This window comes from Gallus gallus, chromosome 2 (assembly GCF_016699485.2).
Source record: "Gallus gallus isolate bGalGal1 chromosome 2, bGalGal1.mat.broiler.GRCg7b, whole genome shotgun sequence".
Lineage (NCBI taxonomy): Eukaryota > Metazoa > Chordata > Aves > Galliformes > Phasianidae > Gallus > Gallus gallus.
In genome coordinates, this window is record NC_052533.1 from 24,592,342 (window position 1) to 24,609,121 (window position 16,780).

The 16,780-nt window shown below is 45.5% G+C and overlaps 1 protein-coding gene across 6 annotated transcripts; it reads left to right on the forward strand.

The window, feature by feature from the left end:
• Nucleotides 1-479: 479 nt before the first annotated feature.
• C1GALT1 (core 1 synthase, glycoprotein-N-acetylgalactosamine 3-beta-galactosyltransferase 1) lies at nt 480-15,447 on the forward strand. Of its 6 annotated transcripts, none has more exons than XM_040681142.1 (4): nt 480-498; nt 7,194-7,433; nt 8,545-9,212; nt 11,399-15,447. In XM_040681142.1, the coding sequence occupies exons 1-4, from the start codon at nt 495-497 to the stop codon at nt 11,606-11,608; spliced, it is 1,122 nt and encodes a 373-aa protein (XP_040537076.1). In that variant the 5' UTR covers nt 480-494; the 3' UTR covers nt 11,609-15,447. The 6 variants fall into 6 exon arrangements, with proteins under 6 accessions (XP_040537076.1, XP_015136885.1, XP_040537099.1 ...); XM_015281399.4 differs by lacking the exon at nt 480-498 and adding an exon at nt 1,149-1,234; XM_040681165.2 differs by lacking the exon at nt 480-498 and adding an exon at nt 1,618-1,955.
• The last annotated feature ends 1,333 nt before the right edge of the window (nt 15,448-16,780 follow it).

The following is a 16,780-nucleotide window of genomic DNA, read 5'->3' on the forward strand; positions in this document are numbered from 1 at the left end:
GAAAGTAACGCCTCCTATTTATTTCCATGCAAACTACAACAGATACAAAGAGCACAATAGCACTGTTTGATAGCACAACTTCTCAGCTGTAAAACACTATTTTTCAATACAGTCATAACCATCAGCTGTGCATTTTTTTTTCCCCCAGTGATAAACATGAGCCTGCATGCTGTGATCATAACCACCCTCACGGCTGTCCTGAATGCAGCTTATCTTTTACATCATCCTCACCACAGCTGAAACGCACCACCCACTGCCTCACTGTGCTCACATCCTCTGCTGGGGCTCCATAAATGTCCAGAAAGCATCGGTGAATGCTGGTGGGCAACATTTTTTTCTCCACATGGAGGAATTCAATTCCACACCTTCACTTCACCTGCACTTCCATGTTAGATAACGTTCTGCCCCTCTGCTGCCATCTGCCACACGGCAACAATGGAATGCTGGTGGGAAGGTTCAACTTGTACTGCCAGACCAACTTCAGCTCTCATGTCATGGGTCAGTATGATAGGAGTCAGTACTTCCAGAGCAGCCCTTGTAGTTTACAGCTGTATTTATTAATACCGAACACTCAAACTCTCCCATCAAGTGTACCCGCCTCACTTTTGCCCCTTCTGCGATGGAACTGCTCAAAGGGATACCATTCGCTCCTGCTTATTGCTTCAAGGACACAACAGGCAGCGGGGTGAGGCAGGACTGGAACTACGACACGGAGCACCGGGAGCTCCTGCAGCCAGCACAGAAGCTGCACCTCGTGCATCTCTCCCGAATGACTCATCAGGAGAAGAGCAGAGGGAAGGGCCCACCCCGGGGCCGGACGGTTCCAGAGAGCGGATGCACAGCGATTCGCAGGAGGGCAAAGCCGCAGTTTGAGCCGCACCGCACTGACAGGAGCTGCACCCGCGCCCTTTACGGAACTATAACCCCTATCTGCAGAACCCCATTAACTTCCTGCCGCTTGCAAAACGCTTCCCTTGGTTACATTGTAATGCCAAACACCTTCTAAATCCGCAATTCGTCATCACACTTAACCGCATTTCCTCAGAAAAGATATCCAGAGCGCAACGTCAGCGGCGCTGGGAAGGCGGGCGGCTTTTGCACGGGGCGATAAGGAAAGATTGCGGAGGGCTCGGTCTCCTAGCAACCGTGCAGCCGCCTCATGGCAATCCGGCAGCGCGGAGGCTCCGGGCCGGCGGCAGCGCGGGGGCGAGGGGCTGCGAGCGGCGGAAGGGAGGTAACCGGGCCCTGCCGGGGGGACGCGCGCGGAGGAAAGCATCGCTTAACGACCCTCGAGCGCTGCGGGGAGCGGACGCCCTCGACTGCCCCGCCGCTCTCTTGCCACGACGCGAGGCCCGTCCCCAGCCCGCCCCGCACAGCCGCCGACGTGGCGCGGATGCCCCGCAGCGCCGGGAGCAGCCGGATCGGGACCGGCGGCCGCGCCGGGGATGCGCGTTGCGGCGCCCCCCACAGACGGCGTCCGTTCGCGAGTAGAAGCCGCCAAGGGTTAAATGCGCGTGCCCCGGCTGGACACGCCCTCTCCCGGCGCTCGCCGCCCAATCAGCGCGCGGCGGGGCGGTGTGGGCCCCGCCCTCAGCGGCGTGCGCGGCTCGGGGTGACGCGCGGGGCGGAGGGATGGTGGCGGCGCGGCCGTGTGTGTGGCGCGCGGCCAACGGCTGCCTGGGGGTCGCGCGGCGGAGCGCGCGCCGGGCCCCCGCCGGCCGCTGAGGTGAGGGGAGCGCGGCGAGGCGGGGCCGAGGGCCGCGGGACGGCGGAGGGCGGCGGGCGGGCGGGCCGCCGGCAGCGTCGGCCCGTCTGGAAAGGAAGACGCCGGGAGGGGCTGCCCGAGGGAGCCCCGGCTGCGGGGACGGCGGGCGTCCGTCGGGAGCGGAGGGGCCCCGCGGGCGGAGACGAGGCGCTCGGAGGGCCGCGCTCGGCAGCGGCTGCACGCCGTGGGGGTACGGCGCCGGGACGGGGCCTGCCGCTGCCCGCCGGCCTGCGAGGCGGAGCGGGGCCGGGGGGTGACCTGTTGCTGCGGGGGCTGCCGGAGCCGGCGGCCGCCTGTGCCGCTTCCGTGCCGCTGCGGCGGGCACTACACCGGGTACTGCACCGCTACGGCTGTCCGCGTCTGGGGGAGCAGCCGAGTGGTTGTGGCAGGGAAGGGACCTCTCCAAAGAAATGCTTACGCCGTTAGAATGCTAAACAAAATGGAAAGTGAAGAACGTCATCTGAGCTTGGCTGACAGGGAACTGCCGCAGCCCTCTGTGCAGCGTTTGTGGATGTACCGCTTCGTGCCAGAAACACCGGGGTGTGCACCGGGCTTCTAGAAACAGCGGCTCTTACTGAGCAGAAAGCCTTCACTGGCGTTGTACAGCTGACTGTGCCTTCTTTGCTTTGGCTTTAAGTACCTTGTTGCGCCACTTGACTGTTACAGGCACGGTGTAGTAGCTGTCGATTCCATTGCCAGCGGTGCAGCCCTCAGAGGACACTGGAGATTGCACATGATGATCCTTATGGGTCCTTTCCAACGCGGGATATGCTGTGATCCTCTGGCCCGTGCCTCCTGCTTTGTGCTGGGGCCTCACGGCTTCCCGCTCACTCCATAAGTGTTTCCTCTTGCAACAACATTAGACAGTTTTATGGTCTGCGTTTAATTCAAAGTGTTAATTGTGAGGTATTCGTCATAAGCAGCTAGCTGAGTGAGAGCAGTATGTCAGGCTGTGGTAAAAGGCTCACCACTAGGAATGCAAAGGAGCGCAGAGGCACAACAGTAGTGGTGGTGGAACCATGGGGGAACCATGAATCTCATTAGAGGAATTAGAGATTAATGGTTGCGTCCTGTCACAGGACGGCCATCGGCCCCATTGCTCAGGGTGTGACACACAGCACGTCAACAGGCTTTCTGGAACAGCTTACAGGGTTGAGAGGGGTAACTGCCAGCAGAGCATGGGTCATCTTATGGGATGCAGGAGGGGAGCATCTTGTGATTGTATAGAGCTTCTTACAGATGCTTAGAGGACGGACCAAAGGAGGGGGGGCAAGGTGGTTTGCAGAGCAACAGTTATGGGAAAATAGATGGAAAAGAGGGTAAAAAGGCCCAGTCAAGTGCAAACAAACACTGGTCAGTGTGTTTGTCTGGTCATACTCTATGCCAGATTTCTGCAGCCTGTTGCTTTTTCTCATTAAGCCCCATATCTAACTGTTCATGTGGAAGAGAGGACTGTATATTCATGTGCGCATATTGAAGTCTCAGTGCCAGCAACAGGAATGATACTGTAAGCTGTAGGGACCTCTGTGACTGGTGAGAGAGAGAGGGTCTAAGTGCCACCATCCGGGTTGGTGACCTGGAGAGAGCAGAGCATGTGTGTGTTGGTGGGTCTGTCGGTGTGTGATTGCTGGTGAGCACTGGGCTGGGCTGGCTGGTGAATAGGACAGGGGCCCCGCGGCCAAGTATGAGTGCAGCTGGGTGTGGGCATGATGCTAGTGAGATGAGAGGATCTTTGAGTTGGCAGTGAGAGAGATGAGAAGAGAATATGAGGTTTGAAAATTGTTTTGGAGGCCCATTGGTGCATGTGCGTGAGAGAGGTGACGATACAAAGGGCGGCTGAGCATCCGGGGCTGTTTAGTGGCAGATCTGGGGTGCACCCATGGGCAGCTGGCGCTGTGAATCTGGATGAGATCTGAACCAGCAATGGAGGGAGTCTGTGGGGAGACCAGCAGTTCCTGGATAGATGGAGTTCCTGTAGAGGTCAGCGTTGTGTGTATGCCCATATTTCACGCTAACAGACTTTTGTCCCGCTTGGCCAGAGAAGGGAACAGCTTGAGGTGTGTGTGCATGTGTGCCATGCAGCCTCAGCCTTGCTGCTGCCAGTACCTGGGACAAGGAGCTGCAGCTGCCTTGGGCTGCCATGGCCAGCAGCACCCAACAGGTGAAAGTTACTCTTTGTGCAAGTTGAGGATGCAGGAATCTTTGGTTCTCAAGACGTAAATTTGAAGCGAAACCTACAATGGCTGCTAAGTTGTGACAGAGTTTTAAAACATTCGTCGTTTTGGCTGATGTGAATAAGGCTACTTACATGAGTGTGTAAGTAGATAAAGAGATTTATTTAAGCTGTCATGATGTAGTAATGGAGCACAAGTGTAAGCTTATCGTAACAGGCTTTTTTTCCTTTCTTTTTAAATTGCATCTCCTTTTGAAGTCAGAGGAAGTGAAGATAGAAGTAGGAATAAAAACGGGGGTCCTTCTGCATGTATCTCACCCCTGAATAAATCCCTTTTTGGAGAAGAGTGGTAACAAGGAAGTGTGGGTGGGAGTGCTTGCTGCTTTCAGTTACTGCTGCTGGCAAGTTCAAAGGCACTGCATGAGTCAAATAGCAACGTACTGTTAAAAAGCAGAGGCACTGTCCTGTGTGCTGCTGCAGTTTATGGGCGTATGGGTATGTATGCGTGTATGTCCAATTGGTTGATATGAATTTGACAGAATGATGAGCAGATTGTTTCAAATTGAAAACTGTCTAATAGTATTAATAAGAATAATATTGAACAGCGGGACAACTTTTTTTCTACTAGAAGCTGCTGCAGCTACCTTGTGTGCATCCATGGATTATTTTTCCCCCTTTTAAATATGCTGAAGGAAGTCATTGTTTTATCCTGGCACTCTCCCTTTGCACATTCCCAGTTCTGAGGAGACCTTTGTTGTGATACGTGGGACAAGTTAAAGCACAAAAAGATATCTTCAGTGCAGTGAGTACTTTTCAGAGCCATCAGCTGCTTGTGTGCCTGGGCTTTCCCTTAAGCTGTGACCAAGGTGGGGCTGGAGGGCACCTCATTTAAGTCCTTGGGTTTTCTGTCCAAGTTTATGGCATATAAGACACAGAAATAAAGCCAGACACATTACGTATGACAATATGATTAAAAACTGTATGTTGTGCTTGTTTATATTAAAGAATTAGAGCTCCTTAACAGCCACAAGTGTAATTATGTGAATCTGGTACAGCCTTCCGACCTCTTAGTTTTTCTTCCGTGCTTTAAGTTGCGTTTCCAGTTCTGTTTCTGACAGTGTGGAAAGAAGGCCCTGTCGCACGTTGCAGCTTCTTCCCTCTCAGGTGAGCCAGATGGCTTCTAGAGGTCCTGTCCCAATGGGCACACCTGCTTTCTGTCCTCTCTGCTTTCTGACCTGGAGAGGGGTCAGAGGGGCGGGAAGCCGGTGTTTGGAGTGGGTGTTGCTGCAAAGTGATTCATGCAGCTCGCTTAGGGCTGGTGCTTTGCAAAAGGCTCTTCACAGCCAGCAAGGGAAGTGGATGCGGGCTGGATGGGTTGTGCTGGTGGCAGCGGATCTTTGGTGATTTCCAGAAGGAATTCAGCCTTTGAAGAAGGTCGATGCCTTTGCTTAGAAGCTGTGTGCATGGGGCCCTTGATAAGACATGGCGGCATCAGTTTACAATTTGTGGTCATTGTGGTGTTTTTCTCTACTTATGTTTGCGGTTGTAATAATGTCAATCAGATACATTACAGACAGCAGAATACCAACTTGCAATATCATTTTTGCTGTAATATTGACAGGTATCCAACAAGGTTTTTAGAGGAATGTCCCACCTTTAAAATGTGCAGAACTGAGGTCTCACTTTGGGGCTGACCTACTGCTTTAGGGAAGTGACAGCTGGAGGTGAACACAAAGCAACCTAAACTGCATGGCATGAGGATGTTAAGAGAAGATACCCTTCTAGCCAGGTTCCCTGCAGTGTCATGGAGCACTGCAACATTTCTGTTCCCTAACAGTTTCTCCCTTTGCTACTGTCTGTTCGCCTCAGACACACGTTTGCAGTCTGGGCGCTGTGTGTTCTGACCTCCCTTGCCCTAGCTCTTCTGTACACCCATAGTGGTTGTTTTTCGTTCTGCGCTGTAGAGATGTTGATGTCACATGGAGGCTGAAGGGTTTTGCAATAGAACGTCTGAGCATTTGTTCCTGCCTGCCTTATCCGTGCACAGCAGCTGATTGTGTAGGAAGTACTGCCCCTTTTAAATCCACTCCTGTTTCTCTGTGCATTCTGTAACCTTTTTTTGGCTCCCTACTGACTAAATTGGGTTCTGCCTCTTGATGTTAAGAATGATGCTAATGGAGGGAATACCATCAGCTCGTTTGTAAGGTTGTGGCTTGACTCCAGTATGTATTTAACTGTCTGTGTTTCTGCGGCTTAGTCGTGAATTATTTGAACACATCTCAACCCCTTTCAGAAATGAAAATCTCTCAGGCCTCCAGGGCCTGGAATTGGTGTGCAGGTGCTTAATATATGTAAATTCATGATTGTTTTAGAAGTATGAAGCTCATTTTGCATAGGTGTAAATCTTGTCTTTGTTTAAAGTTCTTACAGTGCTAAGCCAAGTCCTTTTCTTTTTGAGAAGCACGGGTGTGGCCAAAGATTAGGTTTTACATGACTGGAATACACATTTTTTGACATGTAGGAGTGGCCTCGAGGCTGATGTGCTTTGTTTTCCTCTTCATCCAAATGCCTTCTAAAAGGGAGTGTTTCTTTACTGAAATTCTGATGTTCTCTTACTCTTCTTCTGGAAGTCTGTCCTCGGTGCTTTTAAAAGTGGAAGGAAAACTGCCCTGCTTTGAGATTAGAGTAGATTTATAAGTCTTCAGTGTCTGCTTGTATTTGGCATGTGTTTAAGAATTCCTGTGATATTCTAACTGCTGGAGTTCAAGCACATCTCATGGCCGCATGGTATCTCAACCTGTAGATTGCCTTGGATCATCATCTCTTAGTTTTGTAAGACTAAGGTATTACCTTTTTAAGCACAATTTTCTTCAGGCCAAGAGAACTGAACATGTATTACCATTATAATTAAGATATTGCACTTCAAAGTATTCTTGTAGAAGTGTTGTATCGGTATGGTTAAAAAAGTGCTTTCTGTATGCACAGGCACTCTTGTATATTCTGCTTGACCTTTCTAATTTTAAGCTAACCAGTACACAGTCAGGCTTTTGCCCTAAATATGTCTGTACATTTTCTGTAACTAGTTGCATTGCTTTTGTACTTAAACTCCCATGCAAGCCCAGGGGGTCTGGATCAGAGTTAGTTTTGAGATTTCTGCTTTAAGGTATTTTGTCCTTGATTTCTTCCTGTATGTTAGATTTGAGTTATGTGTTAAGCTGCTTTAGTCTTAATGAATTTTCCATCTGTTTTTGACAGTGTATTACCTTTGGGAAATGGCCTCTTCTAAGTCTTTGATGAACCTTCTGACCTTCAGTTTTGGATCTGCAATAGGATTTTTTCTATGCTATCTCCTGTTTAGCATGATACTAGAAGAACAGGTTGAGATCCAACCTCATATTCTTCACAATGATCCCCATGGTCAACACTCAGAAGATACTGATAACAATCAGCTGCAAGGACAAATGAATTTCAATGCGGACTCTGGACAGCATAGAGGTATTTTGTTGCACCTGATTTATTATATAATAAGTACCCTTTTCATGCACCACAAACTGCCAAGTATTTGCATGAATCATTTTCTTTCTGTTTGCCAGTGTTCAGGTTACATCTAAATAACTTTGTTCTCTTGAGGTCTACTGAAAGCTGATTTTCTTTGCTTACATCACATTCATGATTTTTGCACGTTCCCCTTGGGGCAGTTTAGATGAGAAAAATTGCTTGCACTATCATGCATTTATTTCACAAGGTGTTAATAAGTAATTTATTATCTAAAGGTACTTAAACTGCAAGCTTTGTAAGACAAGTTTGTGAATGTTTTGCTTGTAGTTGTAGAAAACTGTTGCAAAGAAAACTGTTCTTGATAAGGTTAAACAGTAATATTTTAGGACCAGTGGTACAAATCTCACCATCCATAGAATGTTCTTTTACATGAGTTAACATCACTGTATGTGTCAAGTGAAAGTTTCTTTGAGGGGAAACAAATGCTTTGGCTCCTTGGAAAATGTTATATTACATATCTGTTGTTTGGCACAATAATACTAGGTTCATAGTATCCTATCTTACTACTACTGATAACTTACAAATAAGATTTAACTTGATTTTATAATAAATTTTTCTGCCTTACCATCTGCATTTCCCTTTAGAATTGTTCATTAGGTTTTGTTAGTTAACATAAAATTATATAACAAAGATCAGAAGTTCTTTGACCTTTTTCTTTTCAGTTGCTGTGTTCGTTGTGAATAGTAGAAATATATGTATATATTTAATTTTAATTAATCTTCTAGTACCATGAAGAGGATGGCTTCTCACAGTTTTTATGTATTAAGACGTTCTAAAGTCACAATGAAAGGATACCCATTTTGATATGACTCTTACACTTCCCTTTATCCTGTGAAGTCAGGAACTTTGAGAATTTTAGTTTCTTGGTTTGGGGACTTTGTTTGCTTTCTTCCAAAATTTAACATTAATTTCATTTGAAAACAAAGACCTCCTGTCCCTCTGCATGTATTTCCTGAATTAGAAACAGAGTCTGGGGAGAGCTTGCTGTTCTGTATGTATTAGTGCTCAGTCAAATCTAACGCTTGGGAATTTTCCTCTTTTTTTTCAGATGAGAATAGAAACATTGCAGATGGACTCTATGAGAAGGTGAAAATACTTTGTTGGGTCATGACTGGGCCTCAAAATCTAGAGAAGAAAGCCAGACATGTTAAAGCCACCTGGGCCCAGCGTTGCAATAAAATACTTTTTATGAGCTCTGAGGAAAATAAAGACTTCCCAACGGTGGGCTTAGAAACCAAAGAAGGCAGGGACCAACTTTACTGGAAGACTATAAAAGCTTTTCAATATGTTTATGACCATTATTTTGATGATGCTGATTGGTTCATGAAAGCAGATGATGATACGTATGTTATATTGGACAATTTAAGATGGCTTCTTTCAAAATACAGTCCTGAACAGCCAATATACTTTGGAAGAAGGTTTAAGCCTTATGTGAAACAGGGCTACATGAGTGGAGGAGCAGGGTATGTTCTGAGCAAAGAAGCTCTGAAAAGATTTGTTACTGCTTTTAAAACCAACAAATGCTCTCATAGTTCCTCTATTGAAGACCTAGCGCTAGGAAAGTGCATGGAGATCATTAATGTACAAGCAGGAGATTCTAGGGATACAAGTGGTAGGGAAACCTTTCATCCCTTTGTTCCAGAACATCTCTTGATCAGAGGATACCTACCAAAAACATTCTGGTATTGGAATTACAATTACTATCCTGCTGTAGAGGTAAGTCTTTAGGAATTTGGCACACATTCCATGACGTACGTCTTACTGTAATACAGTGTTTGAATTGACAGTTTAATGGCAGCTAAATGTATTTGAGAAAAGAAAATTTTCTTGTGTCGTTGTTAGATACACCTGTGTTAAATACCGCAGTCATCAGCTAAAACTGATGCTAAGAGATTACTGTTCTGTACTCAATCTTGAATTATTATTACTGTTTTCCTATGCTCTGCGGACAGCAAGAAATGATGAAATCTTAAGAGGTTTGTCTGGTGTCATCACTACTAAGTCCTTGCAAAGTACTGTCCTTGCAAAGTTACCGTTCTGTTTTGTACCCTTGTATCTCAGGTACAGTGTCACTAAATTCTCCAGTCTCAACGACTGCTGTGCAGTAGGAAGTGAGTCCAGTGAGGTTCATTACAAAGCAGTGTTCTAAAAAATAATAGCTGTTTCTTACATTTTCATCATCAGCTTCCTTATCCTTCAGAGTGTGTTTCTTCTCTTTATCTTACAGTTTTAATTTTCGTAGAATCACAGAATCCTTAGAGTTGGAAGGGCCCTCTGAGGGCCATCTAGTCCAACTCCCCTGCAGTGAACAGGGACACCTCAGCTAGGTCAGGTTGCCCCGGGCCTGGTCCAGCCTCGCCTTGAAAGTCTCCAAGGACGGTGTCAACAACATCACCGGGCAACCTGTTCCAGTACCTCACCACCCTCATTGTAAAAGATTTTTTCCTTATATCTAACCTAAATCTCCCCTCTTTGAGCTTGAAGCCATTTCCCCCTATCCTATCACAGCAGACCCTGCTGAAGAGTCTGTAGCTCCTCTTTAGATACTGAAAGACTGCTCTCAGGTCACCTTGCAGCCTTCTCTTCTCCAGGTTGAACAGCCCCAGCTCTCTCAGCCTGTCCTCATAGGAGAGGTGTTCCATCCCTTGGATCATCTTTGTGGCCCTTCTCTGGACATGCTCCAACAGGTCAATGTCTCTCCTGTGCTTAGGACTCCACATCTGGACACAGTACTCCAGATGAGGCCTCACCAGCACAGAGCAGGGGGTCAGGAGCACCTCCCTCACCCTACTGGCTGTGCTTCTCTTGATGCAGCCCAGGATACAGTTGGCTTTCTGGGCACACTACTGGCTCATGTCCAGGTGCCACCTACCAGTACCCCCAGATTTTTTGGGCAGGGCTGTGCTCAACCCTTTCGTACTCCAGTTTGTACTGGTAATGGGGGTTGCCTTGACCCAGGTGCAACACCTTGCACTGAGATTTGTTGAACCTCATGATGTTCACCTGGGCCCTCTGCTCAGCCTGTCTAGGTCCCTCTGGATGACATCCGGTCCCTCAGGTGTGTTGACTGTGCCCCACAACTTGGTGTCATCAGCAGACTTGCTTGAGGGTGCACTCAACCCCACTGTTGATGTTATTAATGAAGATATGAAAGAGTATGAGCCCCAGCACCGACACCACTCGTACCTAATTTTGGCTGACTTCTCTTAAATTAAGTTTCCAACTTGAGTATTTGTTTTGTTCAGCCTTTTGAACTTCCACTTTCATGGAAAAAAAGTAGTTTTCATTTAGATTTTTGCATATCTTTGTGTATCTTATGCTCAGTTATGGGGTTATAAGGCATTGCCCTAGGATCAGGACTAATAAGAAATTCTGAAGTCTGAAAACACCTAAATAAAAGGCAGTATCTCTGCAAGCTGCTTGCTGCTGCCTGGTTTGTTTACCATGTAAATCATGTACAGTGATGATGATTGACGCCCCATCCCTGGAAGTGTTCAAGGCCAGGTTGGATGGGGCCCTGGGCAGCCTGGTCTAGTATTAAATGTGGAGGTCGGTGGCCCTGCCTGTGGCAGGAGGGGTTGGAGATTCATGATCCTGGAGGTCCTTTCCAACCCGGGCCATTCTGTGATTCTGTAAAAGCAAAAAATGCCCTCTGGCATTAAGTGCAGGCAGCGAGTTTCTTCACTGCCTTGATTACAGAGGCCAAAGACTATCTATCCATTTCTGTCTTAGGAAGGATGCTTTGGCAAATCTGCTTGATCGATCCATTTTGCTTACCTAATGCTAAGCTTTGAAATAAATACATGAATGATGAAAGGGAATTTGTTTTCCCAGGAAGTCAAATGTGTGTTTGAATTCTTCCTGCAGCTTCTTTAATGATTTTGACTTGTTTTGTATTTTAGGGCCCTGGATGCTGCTCCGACCTTGCGGTTTCATTTCACTATGTTGATTCCATGACTATGTATCACTTGGAGTATTTGGTTTATCATCTCCGTCCGTATGGGTATTCGTATCGGTACGATCCTGATTCGGCAAAGGGCCTGGAGGAGCAGAACAAAAATGAAGCACAAGAGGATAATCCAAAGCTAAAGCAAAAAACTTCTGAGAATTAATTGGACTTTGAAGGAAACTGAAAGAAGGCAGTACGGTGAATAAGGGTCTTCTCAAACTCCTGCATGAAGCTTGTGGACTAGGATTATTCATGGTGATTCTTACGTTGGCTGTACTACCAGTCAGTGTCTGTGCACAAAAGAGTCCAGTGTAGGCTCTGGCTGTTTGGGGTAGTGTGACATTGCAGCCCTACTCATGAAGATACTGGGCCCTAGAACTGTGAAACAGGAGGAGGTTCTGCTATGCTGGTCCCTAGAAGAACTCGTGTTTAAAAGCATAGTGGACAGATTCAAAGATAATCATACAGTATTTCTTTTTTTTCCTTCCAAATGTTCTGTTACGTGAGTTCTTATACTAGAAATCTGATGTGACGCAAATGCTTCATGATGTTTTCCTCCGGTATTCTCAGTATTCTGAACTTACTGTGTGCATGTTGCCCTAGAAGGAAGTGAGAAGGGTAAAAAATAGAGCCTCAAATCTGCTTTGCCTTAATGACAGACTGGTTGATAAGAACAGAGACGCACCTCAGAGATTCATGTCTGAATTATTTCAGAAATTAAATTCACTGCTATGAATTATTTACCATTTTTTACTGTAAATCTCTATTGTACAGAACAGTATGAAGTTAGATCACTACTGTCATAGGGAAAAATCCAGGGATAGTTATTATGGTTCAGATTACTGAGGTGATGTGAGGAGACTGTGTTTGTCCGTGGCTTTTGTTTTAAATTTAAATCAAGTTACCACTTGGTTAAATGGATATATAAATTCATCTCAGAACTTGGAAAGAGGAAGATGCATTTTCATATGAAAGCTCTTCTCCTCCATTACGTTTCCCCTGTAAATCAGAAAGGTTGGTATGTTAGCAAGGTTAAGGTGACATGTAATAATTTGGATTCAGCCAGTGTTAATTAATTCATTTCTATTCAATTTTCCCATTCCTGTACTTTGAGATTGTGGAGCTCCCTTATTCATAGGATTTTACAGATACAAACACGTACTGTTGTAAAACAGCAACAAAGCTCATTTGACTGCTTGGCTTCAAGTACTTCATTTCCCTTTTCTGAACTTTTCCTCCGTTCTTAAAGTTTCTCCTGCATTTGTTTCCTGTTGCTTTTTTCAGAACAAAGTGTTAGCTGATCCCTGAGTCGCTCTTGGAAGCTGAAGCGTAGAGTTATTCAGGTAACGCAGCCTGAATGCAGGTATCTTTCAAAGTGCATTAATCTCTCCACTACTTTATGAGTATCTCTGCCTCATAAGTGAAAACGCTTTCTTGGTGTGGAACAAAACAGTTTTAATTACTGAAGAATTTACAGAAGTGGAGTCTGTGTTTTACACACAGGACACAAAACTTTGTGGTTTTCACTTCTTACGAATTCAGTTAATAGAGCAGTTCAGGGGATGGGGTTAAGCTTGACATGCCTTTGTTCCACACTTGAACAAAATTTCTTTTTAGCATTTTTCACCTTCATCATATTGATGAATTTGGACATAACCTGATTACCTCCAGTCACTGCTTTGGAAAGGGCACATACCGATAGCAGGCAGCCTTACTTACTACTGCTGTCCTTCAGGGTGTTCCTGGGAGAGGATGTTAACGTAAAGTACTGGAATTTGTGTTTTCCAAAGATAATTCTCGCACAGATTGGGGTTCTGTCTGTGGTCCAGTTGTGAGGTCATGACTTCTTTTCTGATCATTACTCTGCAGCATAACGGCAATTACTGAAATACATGGAATCGAAATATCGTATGTCGTGTCTCTGCCTGAATATAGGTTAGGTTCGTATGTTAAATCTGTTGATCTTTCATGAGAAAGATCCTCTGAAATACTGAAAGAGATGAGCTTTATTTTATGTTAACCGACTTGAGTAGAAAATTCTAACTGTATTTGTTTAGAAAAAGGAAAAAGCCTCCAGTTTGCTCTACTCAGAGGGGTGCTCGTCCACACAATGCCTGAGAGCTTCTTTTAGTTAGGTGCTTCCTTCTGTCTGCTAAACGTTTGTCCCGTGTGCCACGCAGACAAGAAGATGGTGAAATCCACATGCTGTTGGTAAGTCTGGTGGCATTGTTCAAACCCGCAATTAGAAGTTCTGGAATACATCAGGAAACTGTAGAATGAAATCAAGATCCCAACGTTAATCTCTTTGCCTTTCCTCTGGGGCAATTGTGATGGTTGTCTGCTCCCCAGCTGTGGCCTGTGGGCTTAGCAGAGCAGGGCAGGGCCTCGGGTGGAATGGAGGAATAAAGAAGTGAGCAGCACGTATCTGTAGGTTCCATTTCTTTAGGGAGCGAGGCTGAGAACGTGCTGCCTTGTGACAAGTAGGCGGCCTATCTGGAGAAGTAAGAGCAGCCTTCTGTTCCAGTGCTCCTTCTTGCTTTGCTTTAAAGTGTTCTGCTCCCAGGCCTCTGATATTATTTCTTTTGCCTTTCTGGCAGTACTGCAAAGAAATACAAATACTGTTTTCCTGTCAGTATCCAGATAGGCCTGAAAAAGTATCGATTGTACATTCTAGTAGAAGGCTGTTGCTCTCTGTTAAATTGCAACGTAGCAATGAGCTGATGCCTCCTGAAATGAGCAGTCTGCATCTCATTCTTCAAAAGCTTAAGCAGACGAGACTGGACTTTGAGCAGTTGGTATAATCTTCACATGCCATCTTGCAGAACCATTAGCAGTTTATTATTTCACTCTCAGGTCTTCGTGCTTTCACAGAGTATTTATTGAGTATTCCTGTTACCCCAGCAGGCTTCTCCTCTGGAGGATTCACCTTTGTGAAGCACAGAAGCACGGAGTCTCTTTGGTTTTTTAGATCATTGTGCTCTCTCTGTCTCACTCTCAGATCTCTTAATGTTATGAAACACAGAAACTTCCATTGGTATGGTTGTGATTAAAACGGTGCATCTAACACTTATGAACTAGCTTTCTTGGAATTAGGAAGCAGCAGGCTTTTCTTAAACAGTTGTTTGCCCCTGGATATGGGAATGTTCCTTAGTGTAAGACAGTAACATATTAACCCTGCAGTGTGTTTTAGCTCAGAAGAAATGAGAGTGCCAAGAAAAGTTCCTAATTGGAGGACAGTGTTAAATTTAGCTTGCAGAAAAAGACCAGATTTAATCTTTCACTTTGAGTTCATTTGTGCAGTCTGTGTTGGACTTGGTGAAGGGGTTTGTGTGGTGTTAGCACAGTCTCTCGTCTTGGGGGAGGTCTTTCCCCAGTGTCTTTTGCCTGTAGGGACACTGTCTTTGTTTTGCTCTGATGGGGTTATGTATTAAAATCACTTTTTCTTTACATGTGACTGTTTGTTCTGTTCTGTTTCCAGTGTGCGTTTCAGTGAGTAGCTGGCACACCTGTAGTGCGCAGTTTGCTATCCAAGAAGGGCTTTTATCTTTGTACGACTAAGAAAGGTGTGGGTTATCTCTCTGATGTCCTGCTACTGCTGCTAACGGTGCACACACAGAAGGACATAGACCCTTCAATATGGCACAACGTGGGAAGGCTGCTTTGTCCTTTTTCTGACAAGAAAAACTTCTGTGGGATTCCAAAGGTGTAATTTGCTTTAGTTTACCATACTGTATTTAAAGTACTCCAGAAATGTTGTCAATGCTCTTTAGAAGAAATAAAATGAATATTGCTGCTGGACAGTATATTCCACTTAAAACTTGTGAATGTTTCATTTTGCAGTTATAAGCTGTTGTGTCCCTACTGACAGGTGTAAGTTGGTGACTTGTCTGGACTGATCACCGTAAGATTTGTTTCTGGAATACCTTCTTTGAAGTGCCTTTGACCAATTTTTAGCATCAAAATTAAGTTCAGAATTGAATAAATGAAATAAGTTATCTCACATACACTGTGTGTCTGTCTTCATTTGCCCGCCCTATACAGTAGTAGCGTAGCATTACAACTGAGTGCAGTGAGAATATTCTCCTTTGTTTGTTTGTTCGTTAGTTTTGGTGGGTGCAGGAAAGGTGGAAAGCTAGCTATGTTTTCTGTTATACATGCTACTAGCGGGTAGCAAGCTGCACAGAAAACTTTATTTAAAGCAAATGTTAAATGGATCACTGGTGCTAGCACCAGGTCCACGTAGGCAGACTGCTGTTCCTTCATTGTGCTGATTTGCATTGTCTCCACATCATTATAGCATCCCGAGTGAACTGACTGCAGCTGATGATCAGAGATAAAGCAGCATTGTTCAAAATGCACCACGTTTGACAGGAAACACCACTTATAGAAAGCTTCGCTGGCTCACGGGAATTTCCTGCACTGCTTTCCTGTGCGCTGATGTGAGTTTAAAAGGAATTTAAATCAATATTCTCCATCCAGGGACTGAGGGCTCCCTGAGTGCAGGGAGGATGCATTTGTGCATTGCTGGTTCCAGCACTCACTGCAAAATGGTCCACAGCCTTCCTTCCTTTATGAGACTTTTTTGCCTTAATGAGGCCCTCCTTTGGGTTCTACAAATGTTGTGGTAACTTATTTTGACAACTGTGTAAGGAATCAGAAAATCAGAGCCCTGACGTGAATATTTTCATGATTGCACTTAGGAAATAATATAGACATGGAAAAGCAGATCATAGCAAATTATTTCTAGGCATTAGGGTGGTATTTGGTATCATTTATGAAGGGAAGGTGAATACTGACATCGGAAATGTAGACTGAGCTCTGTGTTTTTCCAGCTTTCTAGTATATGTATATACATATTCCTGCAACCCCAGCCACCTTTCTTTGGCTTATTTGGTTCAGGCTGAAACCTTTGAGTGCTACAGCCTGCAGTGGTGCTGAGCCAAACTGCAGTGTCCCAGTTCCACCTGGGGCTTCTCTGGCGTGTCATACTGCTCTTGGGATGGAAAGGTTGATTCTTTTGCACACTCAGGGTGTTACCTTCTCTTGGAGAGGCTCATGCCAGCACCTGGGTTGTCATTTTCACTCTTCAGGTGTCTGCGGCTCACTTCAGGGCTGGATGCAAAAGGTCATAGTGAGGTTAATAATCTACAAACTATGCTGAAATCATCCTGCCTGTACACGAGCCACTACCAAAGCAAGAGTCAACCTGAGGGCCATAGGTTAAGGAGATCTGAGCAGATTGAGATGTGAGTTTCTCAAGAATGTTTGTTAAAATACAAAGTTGGTTTGAACAGCTTGCGTATCTCCTGACATTTAAACCAAAGCTTTGCTTGAG

What these genes read in the sequence shown, in the direction of transcription:
- C1GALT1 (XM_040681142.1), top strand. An exon ending in GGACTCTGGACAGCATAGAG is followed by an intron (nt 7,434 to 8,544) that starts GTATTTTGTTGC and finishes CTTTTTTTTCAG; the next exon opens with ATGAGAATAGAAACATTGCA. An exon ending in ATTACTATCCTGCTGTAGAG is followed by an intron (nt 9,213 to 11,398) that starts GTAAGTCTTTAG and finishes TTTGTATTTTAG; the next exon opens with GGCCCTGGATGCTGCTCCGA.